This window comes from Python bivittatus, unplaced genomic scaffold, assembly GCF_059951505.1.
Source record: "Python bivittatus isolate LINGU-HERP-01145 unplaced genomic scaffold, Pbiv_v1 ctg000180_np1212, whole genome shotgun sequence".
In the NCBI taxonomy this organism is placed as follows: domain Eukaryota; kingdom Metazoa; phylum Chordata; class Lepidosauria; order Squamata; family Pythonidae; genus Python; species Python bivittatus.
Window position 1 is genome coordinate 3,594,384 of NW_028277047.1, and position 24,227 is coordinate 3,618,610.

Genomic DNA, 24,227 nt, shown 5'->3' on the forward strand with positions numbered 1-24,227 from the left:
AAACATACATATTATGCTTACCAAGGGGTACAGCGGTGGGGGGTGACGGGAAGAATTGGCCAATTTTCGCCTACCCCAATTTAGCGAAGTCATCGTTTTTCAGGTCGCCTGCAGCTAATTAATTCATGCCGCTGTTCGGGCAGAAGGTGGACCTCTGCCACGTCTGCAGATCTGCACCCAGAATGAAATGAGGAACAGAGCCACGGAAATCTTGGCAGTGGTGACTGGGGTTCTCTTCCACTCCCGCCCCATCGCCACGAGAATGAGCTGGCACGCGGGTCCTGAAGATGCTACTGTTGTGCCCCAAACGTCTCTAGAATCACACCCAACCCCAAAGAGAATTCCTCGCAGAACAGGCAGTGACCCTTTCTCACTCCTGAGTAAGCCACCGATTGTATCTTAAGGTGCCCAATTGTAGGGCTGGTGGAAAGGAGAACATTTAGCTCCCAAATGCCTCGCATAAGATGGACTGTAAAAGATGAGTATTCAAACTGCTTTCTCTGATCACCTCAAGGGATTCCAACAGCAGTCTCTCCCAAATTGGATGCCTCCTGATATGGCCTGGTCTTTAGTTCCCACCGTTCCCTGCCTGGCATGGTCAAGATGTCTAGAGGGTTCCAATGTGGGGAAAGCTTCTCTGGGTTGAACTGAAGGAGGACATAAAGTTGATGGCTTCCTTGACCTGCTCCACTGTTTGATCCTGGCATGAGATATGGAGGTACACCACTTCTACAGAAGGAGTGTCCATCAGCTTTCATGGTAAGTAGCTGTCAATAATCTGCCACAGATCTCCCTAACGCTTCCGAGAAGGAGAAGGAGAAGGAAAAGGAGGAGGAGAAGCTCTTGCAGTGGGGAATTCCACAGCATTATTGTGTGTTTCCATGCCCAATTATCCCCTCACAACTTTTGGCTCTGGCCCCACCCCAACATTAACTTGCAAAGCTTGCCCATGATCTTCAAAGGGATGTGGTCTTCTCCTGCAAAAAAGGGTTTTTCACGCTGTCCAGTGTGGACAGCTAGCTGTATCTTGATTCTGCTTCTTCTACACTAGTGTTTTTCAAACTTGGCAACTTTAAGATGTGTGGACTTCAACTCCCAGAATTCGCCAGCCAGCCAGCCAGCCAGCGTCTTCCTCTGGGTCTCTCAACCATCTGCGCCTGTTGACTTTGGAACCAACCCTGGAGATCTCCTTGGTGGAGCCCCATTCCGGTTCTGCCTTCTTGTCCTAATCCCCTTGTTGACGTCCTCCAGGGAAGCGGATTTCACCCTGGGCCTTCCGACTGCATTGCGCAACGTTCCAGATGAGTAGAACCGAATGACTAGCATGTTCTGTTTGATCTTCCCCATGTTCTGTTCTGGAAAGAACTACAGACGTATGTGGTCGCTTGCAGGGCAGTCGTGACTCTACTTCGCTTCCTTTTTGAGAGGAAAAGGTGCAGTCATGATAACCTCATCCAAGCAACAGATGGTTCATGTGTGATTTCTCCAGCTCCCGCCAGGGTGAATTTGCCTACTCTGGATGCTGGGCTGATTTCCTGAAGCACCAAATAAGGAGATCTGCACCACTGGCTTTCGACACACACATACCGAAAAACAAAAAAACAAAACCCAACTCTGTGCACCAAAGCATCCCTGGCAGATATTTATCTAACCTACTTTCATGCAAAAAAGAAGAGAGAAGAAGGAAAAAAGAGAGAGAAGTTGAAATGGTCTCCTTGGTTTCATTTTTTCCAAGGGCCTTTGATGGAGATGGTTAAAAAGTGGTTGTTGGTATAACTCCAAATGCTTTTATTTTATTTTCGTTTCCTTTGACTGGAAACCCATCCAAGTGTTCTTCTTGCCATGAGGAAACTGAAGGCCAAATGGCTGTCATTTTGCTTAGGGTCGATGGTGCCATGAAGGTTGGACAACCGGGCGTAAGCCCAGGCTCAAATCCAGTAACATACCCACGTGTTTCGGCTGTTGTGGTTCTTTTTCCTTAGCATCAGCAGCCTCTGCCTCTTCTCCCCACCGGCCGGGAGTCTAACCGAAGAAAGGGGGAAACGTGGTGGGGAAATGGTGGCATCCAAAAGTCACAGCTGCCCGGCAAGGATGGACAATGTTGAAGGATGCTGGATCCTGCAAACTTTGGCCAGGCTGAGCAGCTGGCCCAACACTTAATTCAATGCCGTATCAAGTGGAAGCAAGGCTAAAATGTACAACTGGCCTTGTTCGGTTGGGGCAGAGAGCTTGGTTCGCGCTGCCAACAATGTACTGAGAGAACCTTTGTCTCCCTTGCTAACTGATCCCCGGCTGGCACCAAAGATGGCTTTTTTCACGGATGTGATCTTGCATGCCGAGTGATGTCTCCTCTAAGTACGTCCTTTGCCCAAGCTACCACCAGGACTCATTTTGTCTTCTGCAGCCAGGAAGGGGGAGGAATTGAGAAAAGAGGTTCTTAATGGATGATGAGGGTTACTATCAATGGCCTCAAGGCTATCCAAGCCTTATACCTGCTCTGCCATTCCTAATAAAGACCTGGGTCCTTTCTTTTTCCATTCTCACCCTGTTTCATGCTGCCTCCTGCTTCATCCTCTGCAGTTTTCCTTATTTTAAATAATAATAAAACTGGGCTTTAACATTTTTTTCTACTCTGACCTGCCTGGAACGTCCTTCAATTAGAAAGGCAAAGTATTCATTAAAAGGGATAAATAAAATCATACAGGAGCTCTCCCTCTTCCACTCTGCAAAACTGCAAATAAATTATCAATCTGTATAAGTAACTTCTTTACATATATAAGAGATCTTCCATATATTGTATTTTTCCAATGGACTGTTTAGTGAGTTTTGCTGTTCATTGCTTCCTGGGTGAAAAACCTTTACGATGGCTGCTTAGAAATCTGGTTGTAGCCACCTGATTTTTGAAGAGTTTGAAATATTTCTTCAACCCTTTGAGAGATCAGCCTCTTAAAAATGATCATCACCAGCCCTCAGCTCTGAAAAAGTATTGACCAACTTGGATTAATAGAGTTTACATAGTTATACACCAATTTTATTCATTCCTTGATATGGAATAGGCGGATAAGTTCTGTTTGTAAGATGGACTGAGGTTCTTTTTGATTGACACTCAAACAATCCAAACATATCGGGCAGCTGGTCTGTTGGGACGTCCCTTCACGCCCATTGGCTGAGTTGCTGTGAGGTCACAGAATCTTCACACCCATTCTAACCCCTATGGGAGGAAATGACCACTTGATCCTTTTGAGAAGGAATTGAGAGGTTAGGGTGGACGTGAAAAGAACATGGTTGCTTGAGCAGGCGAAAGCAGGCTAGCAATTGAAAATAGGAGGAATTTTAGCAAAGGCAATGGTCTGAGAAAGACGCAGGATGGAATGGAGGAAGAGGCTGGAGGGGGAAACACAGTGGAAACTGGATACTGGGGAGATGGGGGTCAGTAAGGGAGATCAGCCAAACAATTCCCAATGTATGCAGTTGTATCTAGAGCCCAAATGCCCCGTCAGCTCTGAACCTTCGCTACCCCAATTCCAACAAACGTGCTCCCCCCTCTTTTTAGTTTTAAGGAATGAGGGTCAATTTCCTGGCTCAACGTTTCTGCAATCTTCCAAGCATAAAATCAACCCCAGTCCCATGCAAACAGGAGCTTTTCCCTCGCAAATGCACTCCCCCCCCATGCACCCTTGGCATCATCACTGCAATGTGGAGGCCCTCAGCAATGCATTAGAAACATTCCCTTGCCCTCCCTTTAGAGAAAACAGTGACTCTTGTCCCCCCCAAAAAAAAACCCTCTGCTCTGTCCTTTCCTGCCTCACCCCTGATAAGCCATTTCCACTTGATCATATCGGCCCAGGACAAAAAGGAAAAGCTTTAGCTGGGACAGGAAGAGTTGGAAAAATTTCCTGCTGTTACAAATTCGTCAATTTCCTTTCCGTCAAGAATGCTTCACCTATTTGGGTATCCAAAAAGATGGGTTGGCTTCCTACAGTTGGGTGACACACCGGATGCTGGGAATCGCTGTCTTAGGTTGCTGCTGGAAAGTTGACCCCCCCCAAACCCCTCCTCTAAGCCCCACTTCCCACAAATTATCTTAATTCCCATCTGTATGGAATTTAGGACTTCTGGGAATCTGTCATTGCCTGAGGGGCGTGGATCGTGGTGAAACTGACATGGTCCAAAAGTCTGTAGACACACAAAACGACCAAAAGGAGATGAAGTGAATGGGGATTCCCAAATAATGACCACTCAGGACTGCTCAGAGTTACGACAGGCTGGAAACAAAGAGAGGGAAGAAAATCAGACACAGCTCACAAAAGGTGATGCCTTTGAATGAAAAATATTAGTCGGAAAAGGGGCTATCTGGCTCCTCCTGATTTTTTAAAACTCCCATAGACTAACAAGGCGGTCCTCTTCCAATGTCAACAGGGAACGCAATGAAGAAATCCACATATGGGGTGGGACTTTCCCATCACCAGCCTACCGAGCAGCGCGCAATGCCGCGCCACTTTGATGCGGGGTTTTCCCTGTGGGAGTTCGGTTTTCCAAAACCTCTGAATCGTGTCTTCCTTAAAAATGGGGAGAGCGACGCGGGGGGAGCCGGCGGAAGTGAGGTCTTGTTCTGGAACGGATGGAAAACATTTCCTTTCGCAGCTGTCTGAATAATCAGGCCCCCACGCCTCCCTCTCCTTCCCTTGCAAGGCCCAGAGGAAAGGAGAATCTAAATGATTCTTCCAGATCCGGTTTCCTTGACCCGGCTTCTGTTCCAAATATAGGTCAATATATAGGTAGAGAGGTGGTGTATCCCAACAGCTAGAAAGTTCAGCTCAGTGCTGAACAGCTATTCGCGAAGTTAAGATCTCTGGGTTGCGCTTCCGATAAATAAATAACTCAAAATAAAATTAAAAAAACAGAAAGGCGGGGGGATGAAAAAGAACAAGCATAGCATAATGAAAGATGTCAAAGAACTGAATTGACATGATCCAGAATGCCCGACTGGCATTGACTTGAACATTGGGGGTGATGTGCCAGCGGCCAGCCGAATGTTAGGCTGGCAAAGCTGCAATGAGGCCACTGAGTGTTCACAAACGTGCAAATGACGCCGTTCCACCACAAGCAAAAGAGAAACGATGACCGATTCGGAGGGGAAAGTATTCTTTGCGGAGCAAAATCTCCCAAGCTCTCCGATTAGGAGGAACGGGTCGCAACTTAGAGGCTGGGTTCAGGCTGGCTAAACCCAGGTTACAAGCCCCCCAACCAGACTCTGTTCATCTAACATTCTCTGTCTTAACAAATAAACCACGTAAAGGCACGACATGATGGTTCGGTTCAATTGCGTGACATGCTAAGACAATGGCTGGGGTCCACCAAGAGGCTGAATTATAAACGACACGGGCCTGTTTTAACCTAGTCTAGAGGAACCAGTCATAACGCTGGTCAGAACAGACAAACATGCTAACCTGGTTTAAGGGAGCATCTTCTGGAAGTAAGTTGGATTAAGAAACCAAACTCTATCTATCTGCGCCTGAGGTCGAACGGTTTAGCTTTGGGTAATCTGTTTCCTTGAGGGAACACTTCCCCAAGTTTCTAGTCCCTATGGCTGCTGAAAAAGCTACAAAGTTTGCCAAGGGTCTAAAGCAGTGTTTCTCAACCTTGGCCACTTGAAGGTGAGTGGACTTCAACATGGCTGGCTGGGGAATTCTGGGAGTTGAAGTCCATCTACCTTCAAGTGGCCAAGGTTGAGAAACAATGGTCTAAAGCAAGAGGCATGATGCAAACATTAACCAATGTATGCAACCTTACGTAAGGTATCACTGATCCAGAGGCAACATTTACTGCACCAACTGAAGGTTGATAACATGGTGGCATTTCCAGGTTTTGTCAGGCTAGGTGTTAAAACTCTGCCCGCAGGAACTATTATAAATTATTTATTGAGTTTCATTCCAGTCTGGGATTCTTAGCTGGAGGAGAGTGGAGACTTGGGGCGGGGGGAAAGCCTTTAAGGTTCCCAGGACTTAGTTTTCCACTTTGCTTCTGAATATCTAGAGCTATTTTAAAAAAATCATGCCTCACTTTCTTGCCCCGATCTTTGGCTTGGCTTCAGATGGCACTTATATCAGGAGATGGAACGCTTGGTTCAGAAAGCACAGCGTGAAGAAAATCTATTCCTAAATCCTTTTCCTTCAGTGGTCTCCATTTGCCTGATGCAAAAGTGGATATAATTCAACTGGAAAAAAAAGGGCCGGCAGGAAGGCCAGGAATTTCCAAGAAACAAGACGGAGGCACAGATTGCCTTAATGACATTGGCAACCTGTGTGCCAAAGGATTGCAGTTCTCCACCGGGAATCATTTTGCTCATGAGCTACTCGAAGAGATGCTTCAGGCTCCGGTCTGGAGCAAGACCTCTCTCGTCACTCCTGTAGGTCCAGCGGAGCAAAATAAGAAAATAAAAAGCAGTGGGAGGAGAAGATGAGAACCTCTGGGCCGTGAGAGCAGATGTGGCGGGTGGCAGAGAGGAGCCGAGGGAAACACGTGCGAAATCATTAGCCTATAGATTAAAAGATCGGGTGGGGGGTAAAAATAAAGGAGCAGAGAAGAGGGAGGAGGAGGAAGAGAAGAAGAGGAGTAGGAAGGTAGAAGAGGAGGAGGTGGTGGAGGAGGAGGAGATGGAGAAAGAGATGTAAGGAGGAAGAGAAGGAGATGAAGGAAAAGGAGATGACGGAGGAGGAGGAGGACGAGGGGAAGGGGAAGGAGGACAGGGCAGGCATGTACAAAGAAGAGAGTACAGGTCTGGACGTTTATGAGAAAATTACGAAGATGCTTTGCATCGTTTTTGTGGGGAGGGATGCTGAGGCTTCCAACAGGGGCCGCTTGGAGTTGTACAAAAGGCCCAGTTCAGTTGGCCAAAAGCTCGTCCAACCCCAAGTCTTTTTTTGGACAGCACTGGAAGGGAGGCACTCCCAACCCTGACTGTCGGAACCAGAGCCGAAGCAGAGACAGTGGGAGAGCCGGGGGTCAGCGGAGGACAAAGAGAAACAAAGGAGAGAGGAGGGAGACGGGCGGACGCGGAAGAATCGCACCGCATGGGTCCATTGTGAGGGGAACCTTATACAGAACGTGACAATATATATGTGACTCATTCCTGAAACGTCAGCCGAACCTCACGGCGCCAGGCCAGTGGCCACGCGAACGCAGGGCTGCTCTTTCCGCCGTTTGGTTGCCGGAATCTCGGAATGGTGGTGGAGGAAAGCCTCCATCGCACAAAAGTAGATCTCTTCCAAACACCGAAGGATCTACGTGGCCATGGCTCACTTTCTCTGTTATCGCTATACCATTTGACCCCATCGTTGCTATCACACTGTGTAGCGGTGAGGTCCTCTGCATGGCGGGGCGTGCGTGCGTGCGTATTTTCTACTGAGTTTCCCAATTCTATACAATTGGATGACCTTCATTTTATAATTATGAGAAATGGGGGGGGGGACGCACATACCTCCCCTCCCCTTCTTCAGTGGGGTTAGGGATCTGGGGACCCTCTCAATTACAGCTCCTCCTGTTCTCTGTCGTTAGCCAAAAGCCGGCTGACCCTGATGGGAACTAGCCCTAGTGTGGACAATGATTTTCTCTTTCTCCCATCTTTTTAATAATAAAATTAAAGTCATCTAAATGAATTCAGAGGCAGATAAACCATTCCGATTCTTAAGTCTTTTTTCTGTTCCTTTAAAGATGGAAATAATGTTACAAATGGAGTTTTGCCAGGAAGGAAGGAAGGCAGAAGAAAGAGGAAGAGGAAGGGAAGGAGAGAGAGAGAGAGAGAGAAATGAAAAAAGGAGGGAGGGAGGGAGGGAGGGAGGGAGGGAGGGAGGGAGGGAGGACGGGAAAGAGGAAGGACGGAAAAGGAGAAGGAGAAGGAGAAGGAGAAGGAGACGGAGAAGTAGAAGGAGAAGGAGAAGGAGAAGGAGAAGGAGAAGGAGAAGGAGAAGGAGAAGGAGAAGGAGAAGGAGAAGGATGGATGGGATGGATGGATGGATGGATGGATGGATGGATGGACAGAAGGGAGGAGCAGGAGCAGGAGCAGGAGCAGGAGCAGGAGCAGGAGCAGGAGCAGGAGCAGGAGGAGAAGAGAGGGATGGGATGGAAGGAAGAAAGGAAGGAAAAGAAAAAGAAAGAAAGAAAGAAAGAAAGAAAGAAAGAAAGAAAGAAAGAAAGAAAGAAAGAAAGAAAGAAAGAAAGAAAGAAAGAAAGGCTCAGCATACCACTAAAGGATGAGGCAAGCATAAATTGCAGGGGCCAGCTGCCAAAGCTTGAGACCCAGCCTTCTCTGGAGAACAGCCTGGTTTTCCTCATCTTTCCAAGGACCTTAACCTCTGGAAGCAATTGCTTTGGGATACACTCTCAGCTTGGCTGCACTCCCAGCTTCCCCTGAGGCAGCCCAGGGGACTGTGAGAAAGTCGGACACTCTGTTCCCAGTAGATCCACCCTGGTCCTGGGAAAGGTAAGGAAAAGTTGGTTGAGTAAAGAGACTCCGCATCTGGTCCTCAGGGAGAAGAGAGAGACGCGTCTCGCCCATCGTCACAAAGTGACCAGAACCGTCTGGGATGGGTCCAAGTCACATATGACGAGAGCCGATTTTCCCGAGGCCACCTGGGAGTCACGTCCCTCAGAACCACTGAGGCGCAGGCACAAAAAGGGAAATGGCCCGCCGTTCTGCAAAAAAGACGTTCACAAACTTGGCCTAGGCTAAATTGATAGACAGAGATACCCGGGCGGGAGAAATTACTGTAATTTAAATGAAAAGCACAACGCATCTCCTTGGACTAGGAAGGGCCAGGACCAGATGTTCTCTCTGGATCTGCAATGGCTTCAGATCCTGGGCGGACCTCCAAGTGGGATGTCTTGATTTCAAAGGTTCTTTGCGAGTTTTAGGGACTCTGAGTAGTGCTAACTTCCCTTTGTTTTAGGAGAGGAAAAAGGGGTGTCAGATAGGAAAATGAGGTGGCCCCGATCCCATCCACCAAAAGCAAGTGGCCGCCCCCAACTGCCCCCCGAGAGGAAGGGGCTGTTGGAAAATAAAGGGTTCTAACTCTGAAACAGAGAATTTTCTCCCATAAAGGGAGACCGTAAGACAATGCCTTAGAACGGGGTTCCTCAACCTTGGCAACTTTATGATGTGTGGACTTCAACTCCCAGAATTCCCCAGCCAGCCTTGCTGGCTGGGGATTTCTGGGAGTTGAAGTCCACCTGTCTTAAAGTTGCCAAGGTTGAGGAACCCTGCCTTAGTCCACCTGTCTTAAAGTTGCCAAGGTTGAGGAACCCTGCCTTAGTCCACCTGTCTTAAAGTTGCCAAGGTTGAGGAACCCTGCCTTAGTCCACCTGTCTTAAAGTTGCCAAGGTTGAGGAACCCTGCCTTAGAAGGTCTTCCAGACGGCCAACATCTGTGTTCCAACATCTCCAGGTGGTGAAAAGAAAACCACCGACCGAGCAAGGAGGAACGATCGAAAAACGGCTGGAAGTGAGAAGATTGCCACCCCAACCGTGGCTAGCAAAGTGATCCTAGGAGTCATCAGATGCCACGGCTCTCCACCTTCTGCACAGAGGAGATGGCTTAGGAGAGTCCACGAGATGGCTGCAAGGGTGGTCAGCCATAAATCTGAGGGCTACCGGATTGGGACTGCAAAAGTCAAGGGAGCCACTAGAGGGCAGTCAAGAGCCCAAACTGTCCAGATCTCTGGGCTGCCCCTGGTGGCCATCCGGAGTATAACAGCCCAGATCTGGCACCCCGAATACACTGCCTAACAGCAATGGTTATTCTTAGCCTACCAGTGGGCTCCATGGATGCTTCTTCCCATCAGTTTTTTTTTTTCCCCAATAAATCCCCAGGTTGCCCTCGACCCCAGGTTGTTTTATTTTCTAACGAGGCCTGTGTAAATAACAGAGCTCAAGGTGGTGCTTTGCTTGGCAGGGTGCAATTCCCCAGGTACCGGTTTTTAAATGAAAAGCATCTTAGGCTTAAGACTTTGGCAGGGAGGAAGGGAGCTTGGTGGGTATCCAGGCGTCAAGGTATCCATGGCACTCCCGGACATCCTTGCTCCCTCCACCCCAACTTTAGAACCTCAAATGTTTCGAAAGCTTTCAGGTTGAAACCCTGTGGACTAGCAACTTTAGAAACGTGGGAGTTTAGCATTCTCCGCCGGAGCAGATGCAGCTCGCGGATGACTCGAATTCCAAAATGCTGCCCCCACTTTGATAATAAGGAATCCATAAAATGTTGATGGCAGCCAAGATTTCTTTTCTCTGGGGTGGGGGGAGCAGTAACTGTCCGACCAGAGAAAACTGCGGGAAATCGACGAAAAGGAAAATCCCCATTGACACACACACACACACACACACACACACACACCTCCCTGCAAAAAAGTGCGTGTCAGACCTCTGCCAACTCATCTGCAATTTCCATCCTTAAATCAGCTTTCAGCCAATCCATTTCTCAACAGCATCTTTTCTTCTTAAACGAAGAGGGAAAGAAAAAAAAGGGGGGGAACCCCCTAATCTCTTATTCATCAAAAGCCTTACGTCTTTCTGCATCAGCATTTTTCACCGAGCCCCTGCAACCAATCAGACCATTGCTAAAAAAAGGAGGTGGGGCTAATGCAGGGAAATTCAGTCCAGGAGGAGGGGAGATTAATATATATATATATCTATGGACATGCATACATCAACGCATTCTCTCAAACTCAGAAACTTCCTGAGGATTAAAACATAAAGCAAGAGAAAACTATCTGGGAGCGAATTTCTTCTTCTTCTTTTTTTCCCCACTGGTTTTTCATTCTAAACCCCTTCGTTTTAAAAGGGAAGCAAAGTCAGTGGATGACAATAGGCGTTTTTCTATTGCTTTTTAAGATCTGGAAGAGGAGCAGGAGCAGCCAGCCAGAACCCGGCACGCCAACCGGTGTCCCGCGGTCGTGGAGAAGGTTTTATCTTCGGCTCGGGGCAAAGAAGATCAAGTCAGCTGGAGGAGTGGGAGAGAACGTTCGGCAGCGGAAAAAAGGAGGGGAAAAAATCCTGCAAAAGACTGTTTTTCAGTTATTTCCACTCGGCAACTAAAATAGCAAGCAGAGTGTCTTCACACTTGATTTGATTCTTCCTCTTGGGGATCAAACCCCAGGTTGGATCAACTGAAGCGCTGCAAACAGCAGAGAGAATATTTTTTTGTATTTCTCACTTGGGCAACCTTGCTGATATTATCCGGTGCGTTCTTTCGTGCTGATTGTAGGGGATTCGCTTTATCCCTACTTTTCTCCCTTAAGATCACTATTTAGGGAGGTACCCCCATTTTTCTCTGAAGTTGACTTTTTAAAAATAGTTTCCCCCATGTTTCTTCTCTTGCTGTTCGCCTGTTCTAACGTGGCTTTGTCAGCCACCCAAAGGGGTTCTTTTAGCAGATATGATGAAGAAATAGTTTATCCCGAGAAACTGAATGTCACTTGGTTTTCTGCGGGTCAAGACCCGGCTGGCACGCTTGAGAATGAGAACTCCCTCGATTACAGCATTGACTCAGAGCAACATCTCTCGTTCCGACTCCAGATGTTTGGAGAAGAACTGATCCTCAACTTAGAGAAGGATCCAAGCTTCTTCGCAGAGGGCTTGACCGTACAATACTTGGGCAGACTAGGGCAAGTGATGGACAGTCCGACCGAACGTGGCAACTACTACACCGGGACAATCAACTCGGATCCAGAATCGATCGTGGCAATCAATTTTGACGGAATCTCTTTGATAGGGGTGCTGCAATACTGGGGTACCGAATACCACATCCAGCCTGCGAAAGGAGGAACCCCAAACGCGACAGGAGGAGCCGGGGCCCACGTGGTGAGAAGGAAGATGTTGGACAAAGGGGACGGGCCGATGTGCGGGGTCGGCGCGCAGGCGCCGGACAGCATACTGAGTGAAGAAGGAAAGGTTTGGGAGAAGATGGATCCATCCCCCAGGAGAACAAAGGTAGGGAGATAAGTCCACCATATCCACTAAGGGGTGGCTGGTGACGATCTTAATGCTCAAGATTTCTCACATGTGTTGGGTTCTTGGTTGAATCTTCTGAGTGAAAGGAACATGTCCTCATTCTTACAGGAGACCGTTTTCTTTGGCACCAAGTCCCCCCTTGTCTCCTCCTTCCCTCCACGTCCTAGCTTGCCCGTGCATTCCCTCTGCAGAGCTTCAGACCTGGTGGCCCATGTCGGGTGCCAGGATTAGCCCTCAAATCCAACAGGAGCAGTGCCCTATCACAGTTTGCTGCCGATTCAGAAAGGCATACTATGGCTTAAGGGGAAGATGGGAAACTATGATGGCCAGAGCTTAAAAGGACTGAACCACAGTATGGCTGAAAGGAAGAGTGACGCTATTCCTCTTTCTCCATAAAGGCCTGGGAAGGGGAAAAGCAGCAATGCAAGGAAGGACAGAGATTGAAAGTGGGGTAGCTACAAGCCATATGCTTAGTCCTAATGTCCTCCACCATGAGCTACTTTTGGGGGGACTCTATGTGTAAAAGGTAAAGATATGTCTGACTTCACTCCCGGTGATTACACAGACCTCTGGGCAGTGACAAAGAATGGGCTATTCTTTGGGGAAGTTCCCCCCAATTTCTTTCTCCAGCCCATTGCCTTGGGATCTCCTGCTCATTCCCCCACCCAAGAACTAACCAGGTCCATACATCAATCTCTCACATCCCTTGTAACAGGGTTCCTGAACCTCGGCAACTTTAAGATGGGTGGACTTCAACTCCCAGAATTCCCCAGCCAGCCATGCTGGCTGGGGAATTCTGGGAGCTGAAATTCTGGGAGTTGAAATTCTGGGAGTTGAAATTCACCCATCTTAAAGTTGCCGAGGTTCAGGAACCCTGCCTTAGAACCTCAAAGCTGCCTGGATCCCACTGGCCTCTTTTATTCGCCTTTAACTTCTCTCCCATCTTTTGCCCTGAGCTATAAGGGCTCCCTCTGTGATCTGTGCCAAATGCGATTTGCGCTCACGTTCTTTGACCTCTCTCTCTTTTTCATACAGAAACAGAAATAAACCTCATTCATTCACTCACTCGCTCATAATCCCGTTTTCTAAATCTACATTAATTGCTCAGACGTGAATTCTCCTCGAGATACATCTGAAATAGAATAGGGGGATATAAGGAAGGATAGGCCCTGCCGGGGGCAGGTTTTCCACACTCCCAACCATCATCCACAACCCCTCTTTCCTATTCCGCTCTTACTTGGGTGGCAAGATCTCATCAGTGAGGATTGGGCAAGCCTCTGAATCACTACCCAAGAAGGCAAACGGCCCTCCCAACTCAGCTGTTCAGCTGGCATGCCCAGTTAGCTCCTCCACATTGGAACAGCTGTTCCAGCGTGATCCTGGGGAAAGGTATCAGCCAGGTAGCTGAACGTAAAGATAGACAGCAAAACTCGCGTCTCATGAAAGCAGCCAAGTCAGAGGGCTCGTTCCCCAGACCTATTTGAGCTTCCAGAAGGGCGGTGGGCCAGGGCAGCAGACGGCCCTTCCCAAAGCAAGCTCGGCAGAGTCACTGATGACTAGAAAAGCACTGGGGAAATGGATTTCCTAGGAAGTTGGAGCCCGGCTTGCTGAGAGCGGAGGATGAAGGACAAGGTCCTCAGATTCAGGCTGCTGTTAATATAAAGATGTCACAAAAGGGGCCCCAGTTTTCGAGACCGGCGTGTGATCTCAGCTGTGTAATTCATCCAAGTTCATCCCATCCCAGATCCTAAAACTCAGCTGCTTTAAGCCTTTGCTCCATTCTGGGGTTCAGTATACCCTCTGGATAAACCGACACCCCGAGCGTCAGGCTGGGAAAGGCAGATTCAGCTGTACCTGTCTTGTAGCATGCCGGACAACTCCCCTGTTCTCATTTTGCATGGAGGCAGTAACAGCTGGCCTCTTGTTTTTAAATGCTGCGTTGCAGTCGCCCTGGATCTGACTATTCTGGCCCTCACCCCAGCTATGCGAGGGTCTTAAGCCAGAGCGAGCTCTGCAAACTTCTCAGAAGAAAGAATGTCTCTCCTCCCAGGGGGCCAGAGGCAATCTGAGAAAAAGGGTGGAATGAGGTCTTTCACGACGCCCGACTCCAGCTCATTTTTAAAGCTCATTTTTAAAGCCTCTCTCCGTTTTTCCTCCTGCGCCTGGTCAACCCACTCCGGCACGGGAAGGCAGGCGGCAAGAAAACAGCCTTTCAGGGGGTGTACAGGACGCACCATAATGGATGGCTGCGCGTTTAAGCTTGGGGAGAGGGCTTTGGGTCAAAAGCTGTAGGTGAAGTCCAGATGGTGGACTGTTTTGATGGATGCTTAGCCCAGTAAATTGAGGGGCATTCACACATTCAGTCGGCTCCCCTTGAAATACTCCATACGGGCAGCCGTGGCCGAGCTCACGGTGCCGTGGGGATCTCAGCCCCATGCAGAAGGGGACCCAGCCTTCTCCTTAGCATAACCCGTGCCTGTTCTCCTGCTGTACCAAAGCCTTCAGGACTCGGGGCTTTGTGCCAGCAACCATGACTGCCCCGCGCCCTGTCTTGGCTCAGAAAAGTCGCCCGGCCCGCAGCCAAATCTAGCTGCATAGAAGCGCAGAGATTTAACTCTCGCGATGCTCGGAGATGTTCAGGGTGGGGAGCCAGAGAAGTTGCTAACCAGCAGCTCACTCAGGCTGAACAGACAGCGGTAGATGAATCCGAGGGGATTGAGCTGTTGGTTTGGAAGAGGCACCAAATCACCAGTCTCCCAGTTCTTGAAACAGCTCTTCCTGAAGCAAAAACCTCTTTTCGACAACATCCCCAAATCCAAATGTTTATCACTGGCCCTATTCCGACTTACAGGGACTCACCTGTCTCAGACAGCCCTAGGCTTTTCCACCACTTGTGAGAAACCAAAGACCACCGAGATGGGATCTACAACTTCATTCAGATATTGCTTGTCAGAAGCATGACTACAGGGTCTTCTCTCAGAAGGCCCCCCCCAAAGCAGCCATTTCACTAGGCTACAGCCAGGGGATTTAGGGAGCAGGGGTTCCCCATCAACGATGACGAAAAGCCAGCTTCAACAGGACGAGCCACTTTGGCTGTTTTAATCTGGTTCCTGCGAGCACCGTTTTCCGCTTTAAGAACTGATGCCCAAAGCTGGGGTCTTCCTTCCCTTTCTGTTTTCCTTCTTCCCGGTCTGTTCAAGCCCGAAAGGAAATAATAATATCTGAGCTTAATCAGATATTCCGGGAGACTTTTTTCTTTACAGCGTCATAGGCAAAAGAGGCTTCCCATAAAATAAAAAGGGTGGTTTCCAACATTTCTGATGCAGATCCTGGTTTGGGGTTTTGGGACTGGCTGATACGCTCGTGCAACGTTTGCCTCGCTCAACTTTTGGTGCCCTTCTTTCTTCCCACAGCGGTTTGCTTCCATCCCACGCTACGTGGAAACCCTGGTGGTGGCTGATGAAGAGATGATGCGGTTTCACGGGGCGGGCCTCAAACCATACCTGCTGACCATCATGGCGGCTGCCGCCAAGTTCTTCCGCCACCCGAGCCTCAAGAATCCCATCAACTTGGTGGTGACCAGGCTGGTGGTGATTGGGGAAGCCAAGGACGGGCTGCGGGTCACCTCCAACGCCGCCGAGACCCTGCGCAACTTCTGCACTTGGCAGAAGGGCCTCAACAAAGCCAGCGACAAAGACCCGGAGCATTTCGACACGGCCATTCTCTTCACCAGACAGGTGAGGGGGCTGTTCCAAGACACCCATCCCACCTTCGTTGGGTAAAACTGGCCCCAGTCTTTCGGGGCCAGTGGAAACGTTTGGGACTTTAAGAGCATCTGGCGTGCACTTTCACAAAATGGTCCAGCAGTGGGTGTGGCCAGATACCAAAGGTTGATTTCCTAGAAGGAAATTGGCAGGCGGCTTCCCGAAGCTCCCACTAGGACACTATTCTGGCAACCTTAAGACATGTGGACGTCAACTCCCAGCATGCTGGCTGGGGAATTGTGGGAGTTGATGTCCACCCATCTTCAAGGTGAGAAACCCTGCTCTAGGATATTCTCTACCAATTTATCTGCCTTTTTAAAAATAAAAATGGACACTTCCAAATGCTCTGCCCGCCAGTTTCAATTTCTTAGAATTCCTACGAAGCTCGTGTAGATGCTAGAAGGCACCTTTGGAAATAGAAGTTACGTGGCTGGGGCTTGAAAAGAATGTTGGCTTCCCACATCACTCTTTTTCATGAAATGCAGTTTTTTGCTTGAGCTGACCGGAAGCCTGCTAACCCAGTGTACCATGTCAGGAACTGAGCCTCATCCCTGGAGGGGTGGGAGAACGATCTTTACAACATATGCTTCTCTCTTTGCTTGGTAGGACCTCTGCGGGCGCTCCAGCTGTGGTACCCTGGGCATGGCAGATGTTGGCACAGTCTGTGACCCAGCCCGTAGTTGTTCCATTGTCGAGGACGACGGGCTCCAGTCGGCCTTCACCGCAGCCCACGAACTGGGTAAGTGGGATCGGATCTGGTCCTTCCAACAGATACCTCTATCTGAATAAACTAAGTTAAATCAGTCTGGCCTTTTTCTGGGCAATACTCTAGAAAATCAGGATAAATTTGACATAATGACAGAGAGAGAAAGAGAGAGAACACGCACGGGCTACTGAATGTCTGCTATAATCAACGCTTGGATAATAATTCAAATATTTCCACATACACGTTTCTGCTCGGCAAAGATTCCAGCTCTATCGTCTGTCCAGTATATTTACAGGACATTCCGAGTTTGGTTCCTGGGTTTATTCACATTTCATCTTTGTCAACCCATTCAAAAGGCTCAGGGAAGGTCCGCTAAAGGGACTGGAAACTTGAGTTGAAGAACAGAAAAGAAAAATGGTTGAGATTTGATATCCCAAGCTTCACATTGGTTGGCAGATTCAGCCCAGGCAGGGCAAATGTAGAACTAGGGAATCTTCACCACGGTCCTATCAAGAAGGGATCTGGAGGAAGTGGAACTAAGGTTATCTTCCTCCACTTGCAGGTCACGTCTTCAACATGTTGCATGATGATGACAAACATTGCAAAGAGCTTAACCGTCACAGCAACTCCCGTCACATGATGGCCTCCGTCATGTCTCCGGTGAATCCTGATGAGATGTGGTCGCCATGTAGCGGTCGCTTCATTACCGATTTCTTGGACAACGGTCATGGTATGATTCTGTCTCTCTTTTCATTCATGTAAGACAGTGTTTCTCAACCTTGGGAACTTTAAGATGGGTGGGGAATTCTGGGAGTTGAAGTCCACCCATCTTAAAGTCCCCAAGGTTGAGAAACACTGATATAAGATCTTAGCCAATGGTTCTCTTGAACCAACATAGTCCTTTATGGTAGGATTTATTTTTTAAAAGCACTTTCAGAAAGTTCAAGGAACAAATGCTCAATGTATTTCCATGCCTTTGGGTGTTGTTCCTTCAATCATAGAGAAGCAAAGATGAAAATGTGGAGGTGTCCTGAGACAGGAGGTTAAAATGCTCATTTGGGGAGCAGGTTGTAGAGTGGCCAAGACATATTTCTGAATAATTTACAGCAGAAAAAGAGCTAAATTTGAAGAATGAATTTCCCATAGCCAGGCCATCTCTCCAGTTACTGAGGCTCAGCAAAACTAAGACTCCGTTCCTCTTCCCCCCCTTCAGGTGCCTGCCTCCTAGACAAGCCACACGAACCTCTGAAACTGCCCGCCGTCTTCCCTGGCAGCAATTACAACGTGGACCAGCAATGCCAGCTTAGCTTTGGCACCGAATCCCGCCACTGTCCCAACATGCAGCCCCCGTGCTCTTCGCTATGGTGCACGGGCCAGATCAACGGGCAATTCATGTGCCAGACCAAATACTTTCCCTGGGCAGACGGAACGCCGTGCGGGGAAGGGAAGAGTTGTATGAGCGGCGAGTGCATCAGCCACACGGAGCTGAAGGAGTACAATGTAAGTTGTTCCAACGGCGGCTCCATTCTGGGGCAGAGTTGGCCTACGAGCTGGTCCATTAGGGGCCAGAGAATTGGAGGGGGGACAGATGTGGCCCATTAGGGGCCACACGACTGAAGGGGAACAGACCTAAAAAAAAATCTCCTACCTATGCAGTCAGAGCACTTCTTGGGGGCAAACTCAGTCCCTGGAGATAAGAGCGTTTAGAGCAATGTTTCTCAACTTTGGCAACTTTAAGATGGGTGGACTTCAACTCCCAAAATTCCCCAGCCAGCCATGCTGGCTGGGGAATTCTGGGAGTTGAAGTCCACCCATCTTAAAGTGACCAAGGTTGGGAAACACTGGTTTAGAGCTAGATCTGAAATACGGTACACTGCAGAAAATCCACAGCGAGCTTTTTCACACAAGTTCTTCCCTTGTTTTCCAAGAGTTTGGTGCTTTGGTGATCCAGCTAATCCTGTGATCTGTTAAGCAGCTGTCTTTTTGCCATGCTGCAGAAAGCACAGCCCGGCAGAGAGCACCTCTTGGAGCTAATGTAGGGTAGTGACTTTTGAATCCTATGTACGTCCTCCTTTTCCTTCAAGGAGGTAACGTCCATGGTTCCACCATCCAATTCCCACAAGAAAACTGTTGAGGTAGGCCAGGCTGAGAGAACGCTGTTCCGTAATCGCTTGGCTACCTGAATCTTGGTCTTCCCATCCTAGAGCAATTCTCTCCCCACAGGCTCAAATTAAGCCATAGAGATCTTGTCATGAATGAAGCACCATCTCCAACCTCGCATCTGCTGGATGGCGGATAGTAAAAACGTGCGAGAAGAATTACTAAAGTTCAACCATTCTGTGGTTGGACTTTCTTTTAGCACAACAGGGGAACCCCGGCACTGTGGCTCAGAAGCCAGAGCTTGTCCATATGGGTCTAGCCAGCATCTGCACTTTTCATTTAGAAAGCAGGATCCAAGATTGCTGTGTTTTGTCAAACAGCTTGTGCCTTTATCTTCACTCGGTCCCTTCTCATCATTGCAGATTCCCACCAACGGAGGTTGGGGGCGCTGGGGCCCCTGGGGAGACTGTTCCCGCAGTTGTGGGGGCGGCATTCAGTACTCGACCCGGGAATGCAACAAGCCGGTGCCCCGAAACGGTGGCAAATACTGCGAAGGGAAGCGGACCCAATTCCGCTCTTGCAACGTCCAGGACTGCCCTGACGGAAACGGTGGGTTCATTTTCTTTGCTCTTCCAGTTAGTCGAACTGCTTTCCTGTTTCACGTGCAGCCGAGCCACTTTGTCTTGTATTACCACCCTAAACGGATCTCAGAAAGGTCTCTTGTCCACCTTCTCGTTCGCTGAGGGGTGGAACAGAGGTTTGTTCATCCATGCGAACAATTGGAGGACGCAAGCCAGCGAAAACAGTTTTGAAGCACAAAGGGGAGTGGAGACAAAGGGAGAAGGGAAGGGCGGGCTCCGTCTTCCAATTTATGACCGGCCAAGGAACGAGCTGAATGCAAGCGCAGAGCCAAGGAGATGCTCTGGCAGCATCTGGCCAGCTGCTCAATCCAGGCTGGGAGAAATTTAAGAGTAAGATTTCGGTAGGAAATAGACTTGCCTCGCTAGAGGGAAAGAATAGGAGTTCTGTTCCACAGTTGCTAATCTATGATGAGCACGGTGTATCCCCACGTACCTTTACAGAGGAGGGCACAATTTCTTCCCATGTTTCCCTTCCAAAAAATTATTCAAATACGGGATTTTGTTCTTCCAGCTCTGACCTTCCGGGAGCAACAGTGTGCCGTGTACAACCACCGAACAGACATGTTCAAAGACTACCCCTCGCCCATGGACTGGGTGCCTCGTTACAGCGGTGTGGCCAAGCGTGATCAATGCAAGCTGACTTGCCAGTCCCATGCTTTAGGCTACTATTACGTGCTGGAACCAAGGGTAAGTTTTGACACAGGGCCTCCGGTCCTGACTGGAAGGGAACATTTTGGTGACCCCCCCCCAAAGGTCTGGCACTCCGGCTCTCACAATCAGCTGGCTGCCGCTCGAGTCCACAACATCTGGAGGGCAAGAGTTCGAGCGAAGGGGACTAAAACGGGACTTCTTCATTCCAGGTGGCCGATGGGACACCTTGCTCGCCAGAAACTACCTCAGTCTGCGTCCAGGGACGCTGCGTCCATGCCGGCTGCGACCGCGTCATTGGGTCCAAGAAGAAGTTTGACAAATGCATGGTGTGTGGCGGAGACAACTCGAGATGCACAAAGATTTATCGCTCCTTCACCAAGCCCCAGTAAGTGATCTTCCTGCTTAAGTGGTTGAAAAGTGGGCATGCGATGGATATTCTTCACGCGATTGTCAGCGTTCACTCCACAGCTAAAATATAGGGTGACAGAGCCAGAAGATACTCCATTTGAAAGTATATGTGGGGTTTGTACCGATATAGCCTTAGGGTTATTTTTAGCAATACAGCCCTACTGTACTACTCACTGAAAGACCAAATGGAGTCCATGTTTCCCACACTTTTGACTCAAGCCATTTATTAAAGCGAGTTCCCACAAGAGGATTATTCAAGTTTTAAACCAAAAGATTGGGGCTTTGCAGCAGCCAAAAGAGACCCACGCCGAAACATCTGGACATTTCAAATGGAACACACTCTCGCTTTACAGGGACTACTGTGATTCCAAAACCCTTTTTTCTTTTTTTTCCCCCAAAAAGCTCTTACAAATAGCGAATCATGAGTCACCCTCTCCTGTTCCGCAAAGATCTTTGTCCAGCTAGCGAGCAAACCAAGCTGCCAAGTTAACCACTCCTTCGGCACGCTCCTTATTTTTATAACAGTTGATGCCACGTGTACAAGGAGCTTGTACACCCATAACCGCAGGCAAGCATTAGCTACTCTAGAATACCTGTGCCCTTTAAAGGGTTGATGGTCCCCCAAGATTTAAGATGAAGAGAACCCCAAAACGTGACTTCGGAAGCCAAAAGGGAGCCCACGATGGTTAACGCTGACTCTTTTTCAACACGATTTCAATTCTGTATATGGTGGGGGGCGTTCAGTTGTTGGCTCTGCGCTCAAAGTTCTTGAGGAGTGGGGTAGGCTATAACCATTGCAAAATAGAAAGTAAGTAAAAAGGGAGATTTGATGAGTTTATCCCTCACGATCAGCCTTTATCCCTCCATCCTGCTTTAACCCTGCTGGGTCTTGTCTTTCTAACCCACAGCTACGGGTACAACGATGTGGTCACCATCCCCGCGGGAGCCACCAGCATCTTGATTCGCCAGAGCAGCAACTTGGGGGCAGCCAGCGATGGCATCTACTTAGCCCTGCGCCGGCAGGACGGCTCCTACGCCCTCAACGGCAACTACATCCTGACCCCCTCCGAGCAGGACATCCACCTGCGGGACGGCGTCACCTTGCGCTACAGCGGGGCAACCAAAGCCATGGAGTTAATCACCGGCCACGGGCCCCTGAAGGAGCCGCTCACCTTGCAAGCCTTGGTGGTGACCGATCAGAAGGTGCCCCGCCTGAAGTACACCTTCTTTCTCCCCAAGCCCCCAAAGAGACTCTCCAACCAGTGGCTGAAGCAGAAAGCCCGGATCCTAGAAGTGCTGCAGAATCGAAGAGGACGCAAATAGAGCAGTTTCGCGGGAGGGCACTGGGCAGGGGTCTCAAAACAGTCTTGCCCCCTCCCCACCACGGGGGAAGCCAGAAGCTGAGGGGCAGAGGTCCCGCTGCCTGCTTTTTGCAAAGAGGACCATGTGGCAAAGGACCCGGGACTGAAACAACCCTTATAAGCAGCAGTGATATTGCCTGGCAGAGGCTGGCATTTGGGGCCCCTTCGTTTCTCAGCTCGCCGCAGACAATTTCCCAGACTGTTTAGCTCTGCTTGGAGGCAAATCTGGGATTGGGGGGGGGAGAGGCAAGGCACAGCAAAGCAGCATCCAGGAGTCCCCCAGGTCAGAGAAGGAGCTAAACCTGGCGCTGAATTGAACTGATTCCCTCCTGGCAAGGGGGGGGGATGTGAAAAGCCGGAAGAGAAAAACCTTCAGAAGCCGAGGAGCCCAAAAAGAGGAAGAAAAGGCCTCCAGTACGTGGTATAGTAGAAGCATTCAGAAGCAAAGCGCGGAGAAGCAGAAAAAGCAGATGCTGAACCTGCAAGAGCCAGACCCGAGTCAACCCGAGCCCTGCCACGGGTTGATTTTTCATTGCGGCTGGACCCTCGGTGGTTCGTGCCCGGCCGCTCCTGTACTATATTTATTGTTGCTTTTATTTATTTGTCATTCTGGGGAAGCAGAGATGAGTTGGGGAAGGGGGGAGGCGATCTTTTAAAAAGACCAGCCGCACACACTTTGAGAATCAAGCGGGCAGCAGCACGGTGCCCTCGCCCTCACCTGACGTTTGGCTGTTCCAGCAAACTGCGCCTGGATCAACTGTGTCTACCTCATCCTTCGAGTGCTTCCTCCTTCGCTAACCTCTTCTCCCGCTTCCAAGTGCGTTACTCACACTCTCTGTTGCTGCTTGGCACCCCGCCACCCAAAGTGGCGGTGTGGCTAAACCTCTCCAGGTCTGGCCTGCAACTCACTTCTCCTTGGCACCGGAGCAACGGCGGGCCTGGGGTAAGGCAAGCCACCCCAAACAGGCGGGCTGACTGCCTCTCCCCTAAGGTGCCAGCCTTCCACCCCATCCCTTTGTAGGACAAGGGCGTCAATCACGCCGCTAATGCAGGCCCGCCATGCCCACAGGGGCTGGCTATGGGGAGACCCCTTCTGCCTTTGATCCAAGATTGGGTGGCCCCCGAATTGCAGGGGAGGGAGGCGACGGGAGCCCACGGGGGAGGAAGACCTGTATTGAGAGAGCAGCTTTGCATGCAAATGCCCTTATGCTCATGTTAAAATAGAGGAGGGGGGGCAATGCATGGAGCTGGGGGAGGACACTACCAGACTGTACTGAGTGGAGACTAGTGGTTAGAGCAGTGGGGGGACGAGGAGCCACCAACTGCCAGTGTTTAGCCAAGGGAGCTGGGAGTTTTGGCATCGACATCTCTGTCCCCCACCTGGGGAACTAAAGGAATTCTAAGGGGTCCGGTTGAGAGGCTACTAACAGGCGGCTGGGGTTGCTTGCACACACCGCTCCTAGCACTTGGACCGCTTTCTGTGTCCCTGAGTGTCACCTACTCGCCACCCCATCCCCCAGGCCTGAAGCACCAGCCTGAACCACCTTCGAGGACTGCCCGATGCTTTTAAGATCGAGAGAGATTTCTTCTCCCCACGGGGGGCAGGGGGGAGTAACAGAGCAGGAAAACTGAAAGAGGAAGGGGGCCAGACTTCCAACCACAGGTTTCCAACTCCCTCTTTTGCTAACCGCTCTTCAGCCTCGCTTGATCTTCTCACGGTGTCCCTTTCCCAGAAGGAATATCCCCAAAATTTCCCCCTGGAGGGGTGGATCTATTTAAAGCCTCTGTAGAACCAGAGGAGAACCCCTTCAATGCAACCCCACTTTACCCCACCGTTCCTCCGCCGGCCACAGGGATTGCCGACTGAAGTTAATTTAATTAAGTTATAATTTAACAGGCAGCAGCCGAAGTCTCTTGGACCCCGAGGCGAGTCCTCTGGGCCAGGAGGCAGGACTTGTGTATCCATTTTGTTTATAAGCACTATGTTAATATTATTATTGTCTATTAATGGTTTCGTTTTCTAAAAGCAATAAAACGGTGCCGGTTTTATTTATTTAACGCTATTTATAAACTCACTCCTGGTGCTGCATGGTTCTTTATAGGATTGAGACCCGGGTTATGGCAGGAAGGGGTGGAAATTAGCAGGAAACGTCCCTTGTTCGTTGTCCCAAAAATCGGATGGTTCAACTTCAAGGTCCACCTATGCTAACTGCCAGCTGCGTGTTTGTTGACTTTGCCCTGAAAACTTAAAGAGATCTAGAATTGGGAAGGGACCTTAGATATATCTGGCAGATAACCGCCCGGCCTTGCCTGATTTTTTCCCCACCAGGAGTTCATCTCTTCCAAAGCCTGTCCAGAAGCAGTCAGTCAAAGAGATCTCCCTGTTACGAGTTTCTCTATAGCAGGGTTTCTCAACCTTGGCAGCTTGAAGATGTGTGGACTTCAACTCCCAGAATTCTCCAGCCAGTCCACATGTCTTCAAATTGCCAAGGTTGAGGAACACTGCTCTACATGCTTAGCTGAACATCAATGATTTCTACCCACCAGTCCCAACTCTTGAAAGCTGTAGAACAAGAAATTGAAAGGCAGGGGA

The 24,227-nt window shown here is 49.5% G+C and overlaps 1 protein-coding gene across 1 annotated transcript; it reads left to right on the top strand.

Moving 5' to 3' along the window:
- The first annotated feature begins 10,699 nt into the window (after positions 1-10,699).
- Positions 10,700-23,709, top strand: ADAMTS4 (ADAM metallopeptidase with thrombospondin type 1 motif 4). Its single transcript, XM_007426126.3, has 9 exons — positions 10,700-11,982; positions 15,417-15,740; positions 16,374-16,506; positions 17,036-17,203; positions 17,687-17,973; positions 18,996-19,182; positions 19,726-19,901; positions 20,075-20,250; positions 21,182-23,709. Exons 1-9 carry the CDS (start codon positions 11,356-11,358, stop codon positions 21,594-21,596), a joined length of 2,493 nt encoding a protein of 830 aa, XP_007426188.1. The 5' UTR covers positions 10,700-11,355; the 3' UTR covers positions 21,597-23,709.
- Positions 23,710-24,227: the final 518 nt, after the last annotated feature.

What these genes read in the sequence shown, in the direction of transcription:
- ADAMTS4 (XM_007426126.3), top strand. Translation starts at nt 11,356, where the DNA reads ATGTTTCTTCTCTTGCTGTTCGCCTGTTCTAACGTGGCTTTGTCAGCC. An exon ending in CACCGCAGCCCACGAACTGG is followed by an intron (nt 16,507 to 17,035) that starts GTAAGTGGGATC and finishes CTCCACTTGCAG; the next exon opens with GTCACGTCTTCAACATGTTG. An exon ending in CGCTCCTTCACCAAGCCCCA is followed by an intron (nt 20,251 to 21,181) that starts GTAAGTGATCTT and finishes TCTAACCCACAG; the next exon opens with CTACGGGTACAACGATGTGG.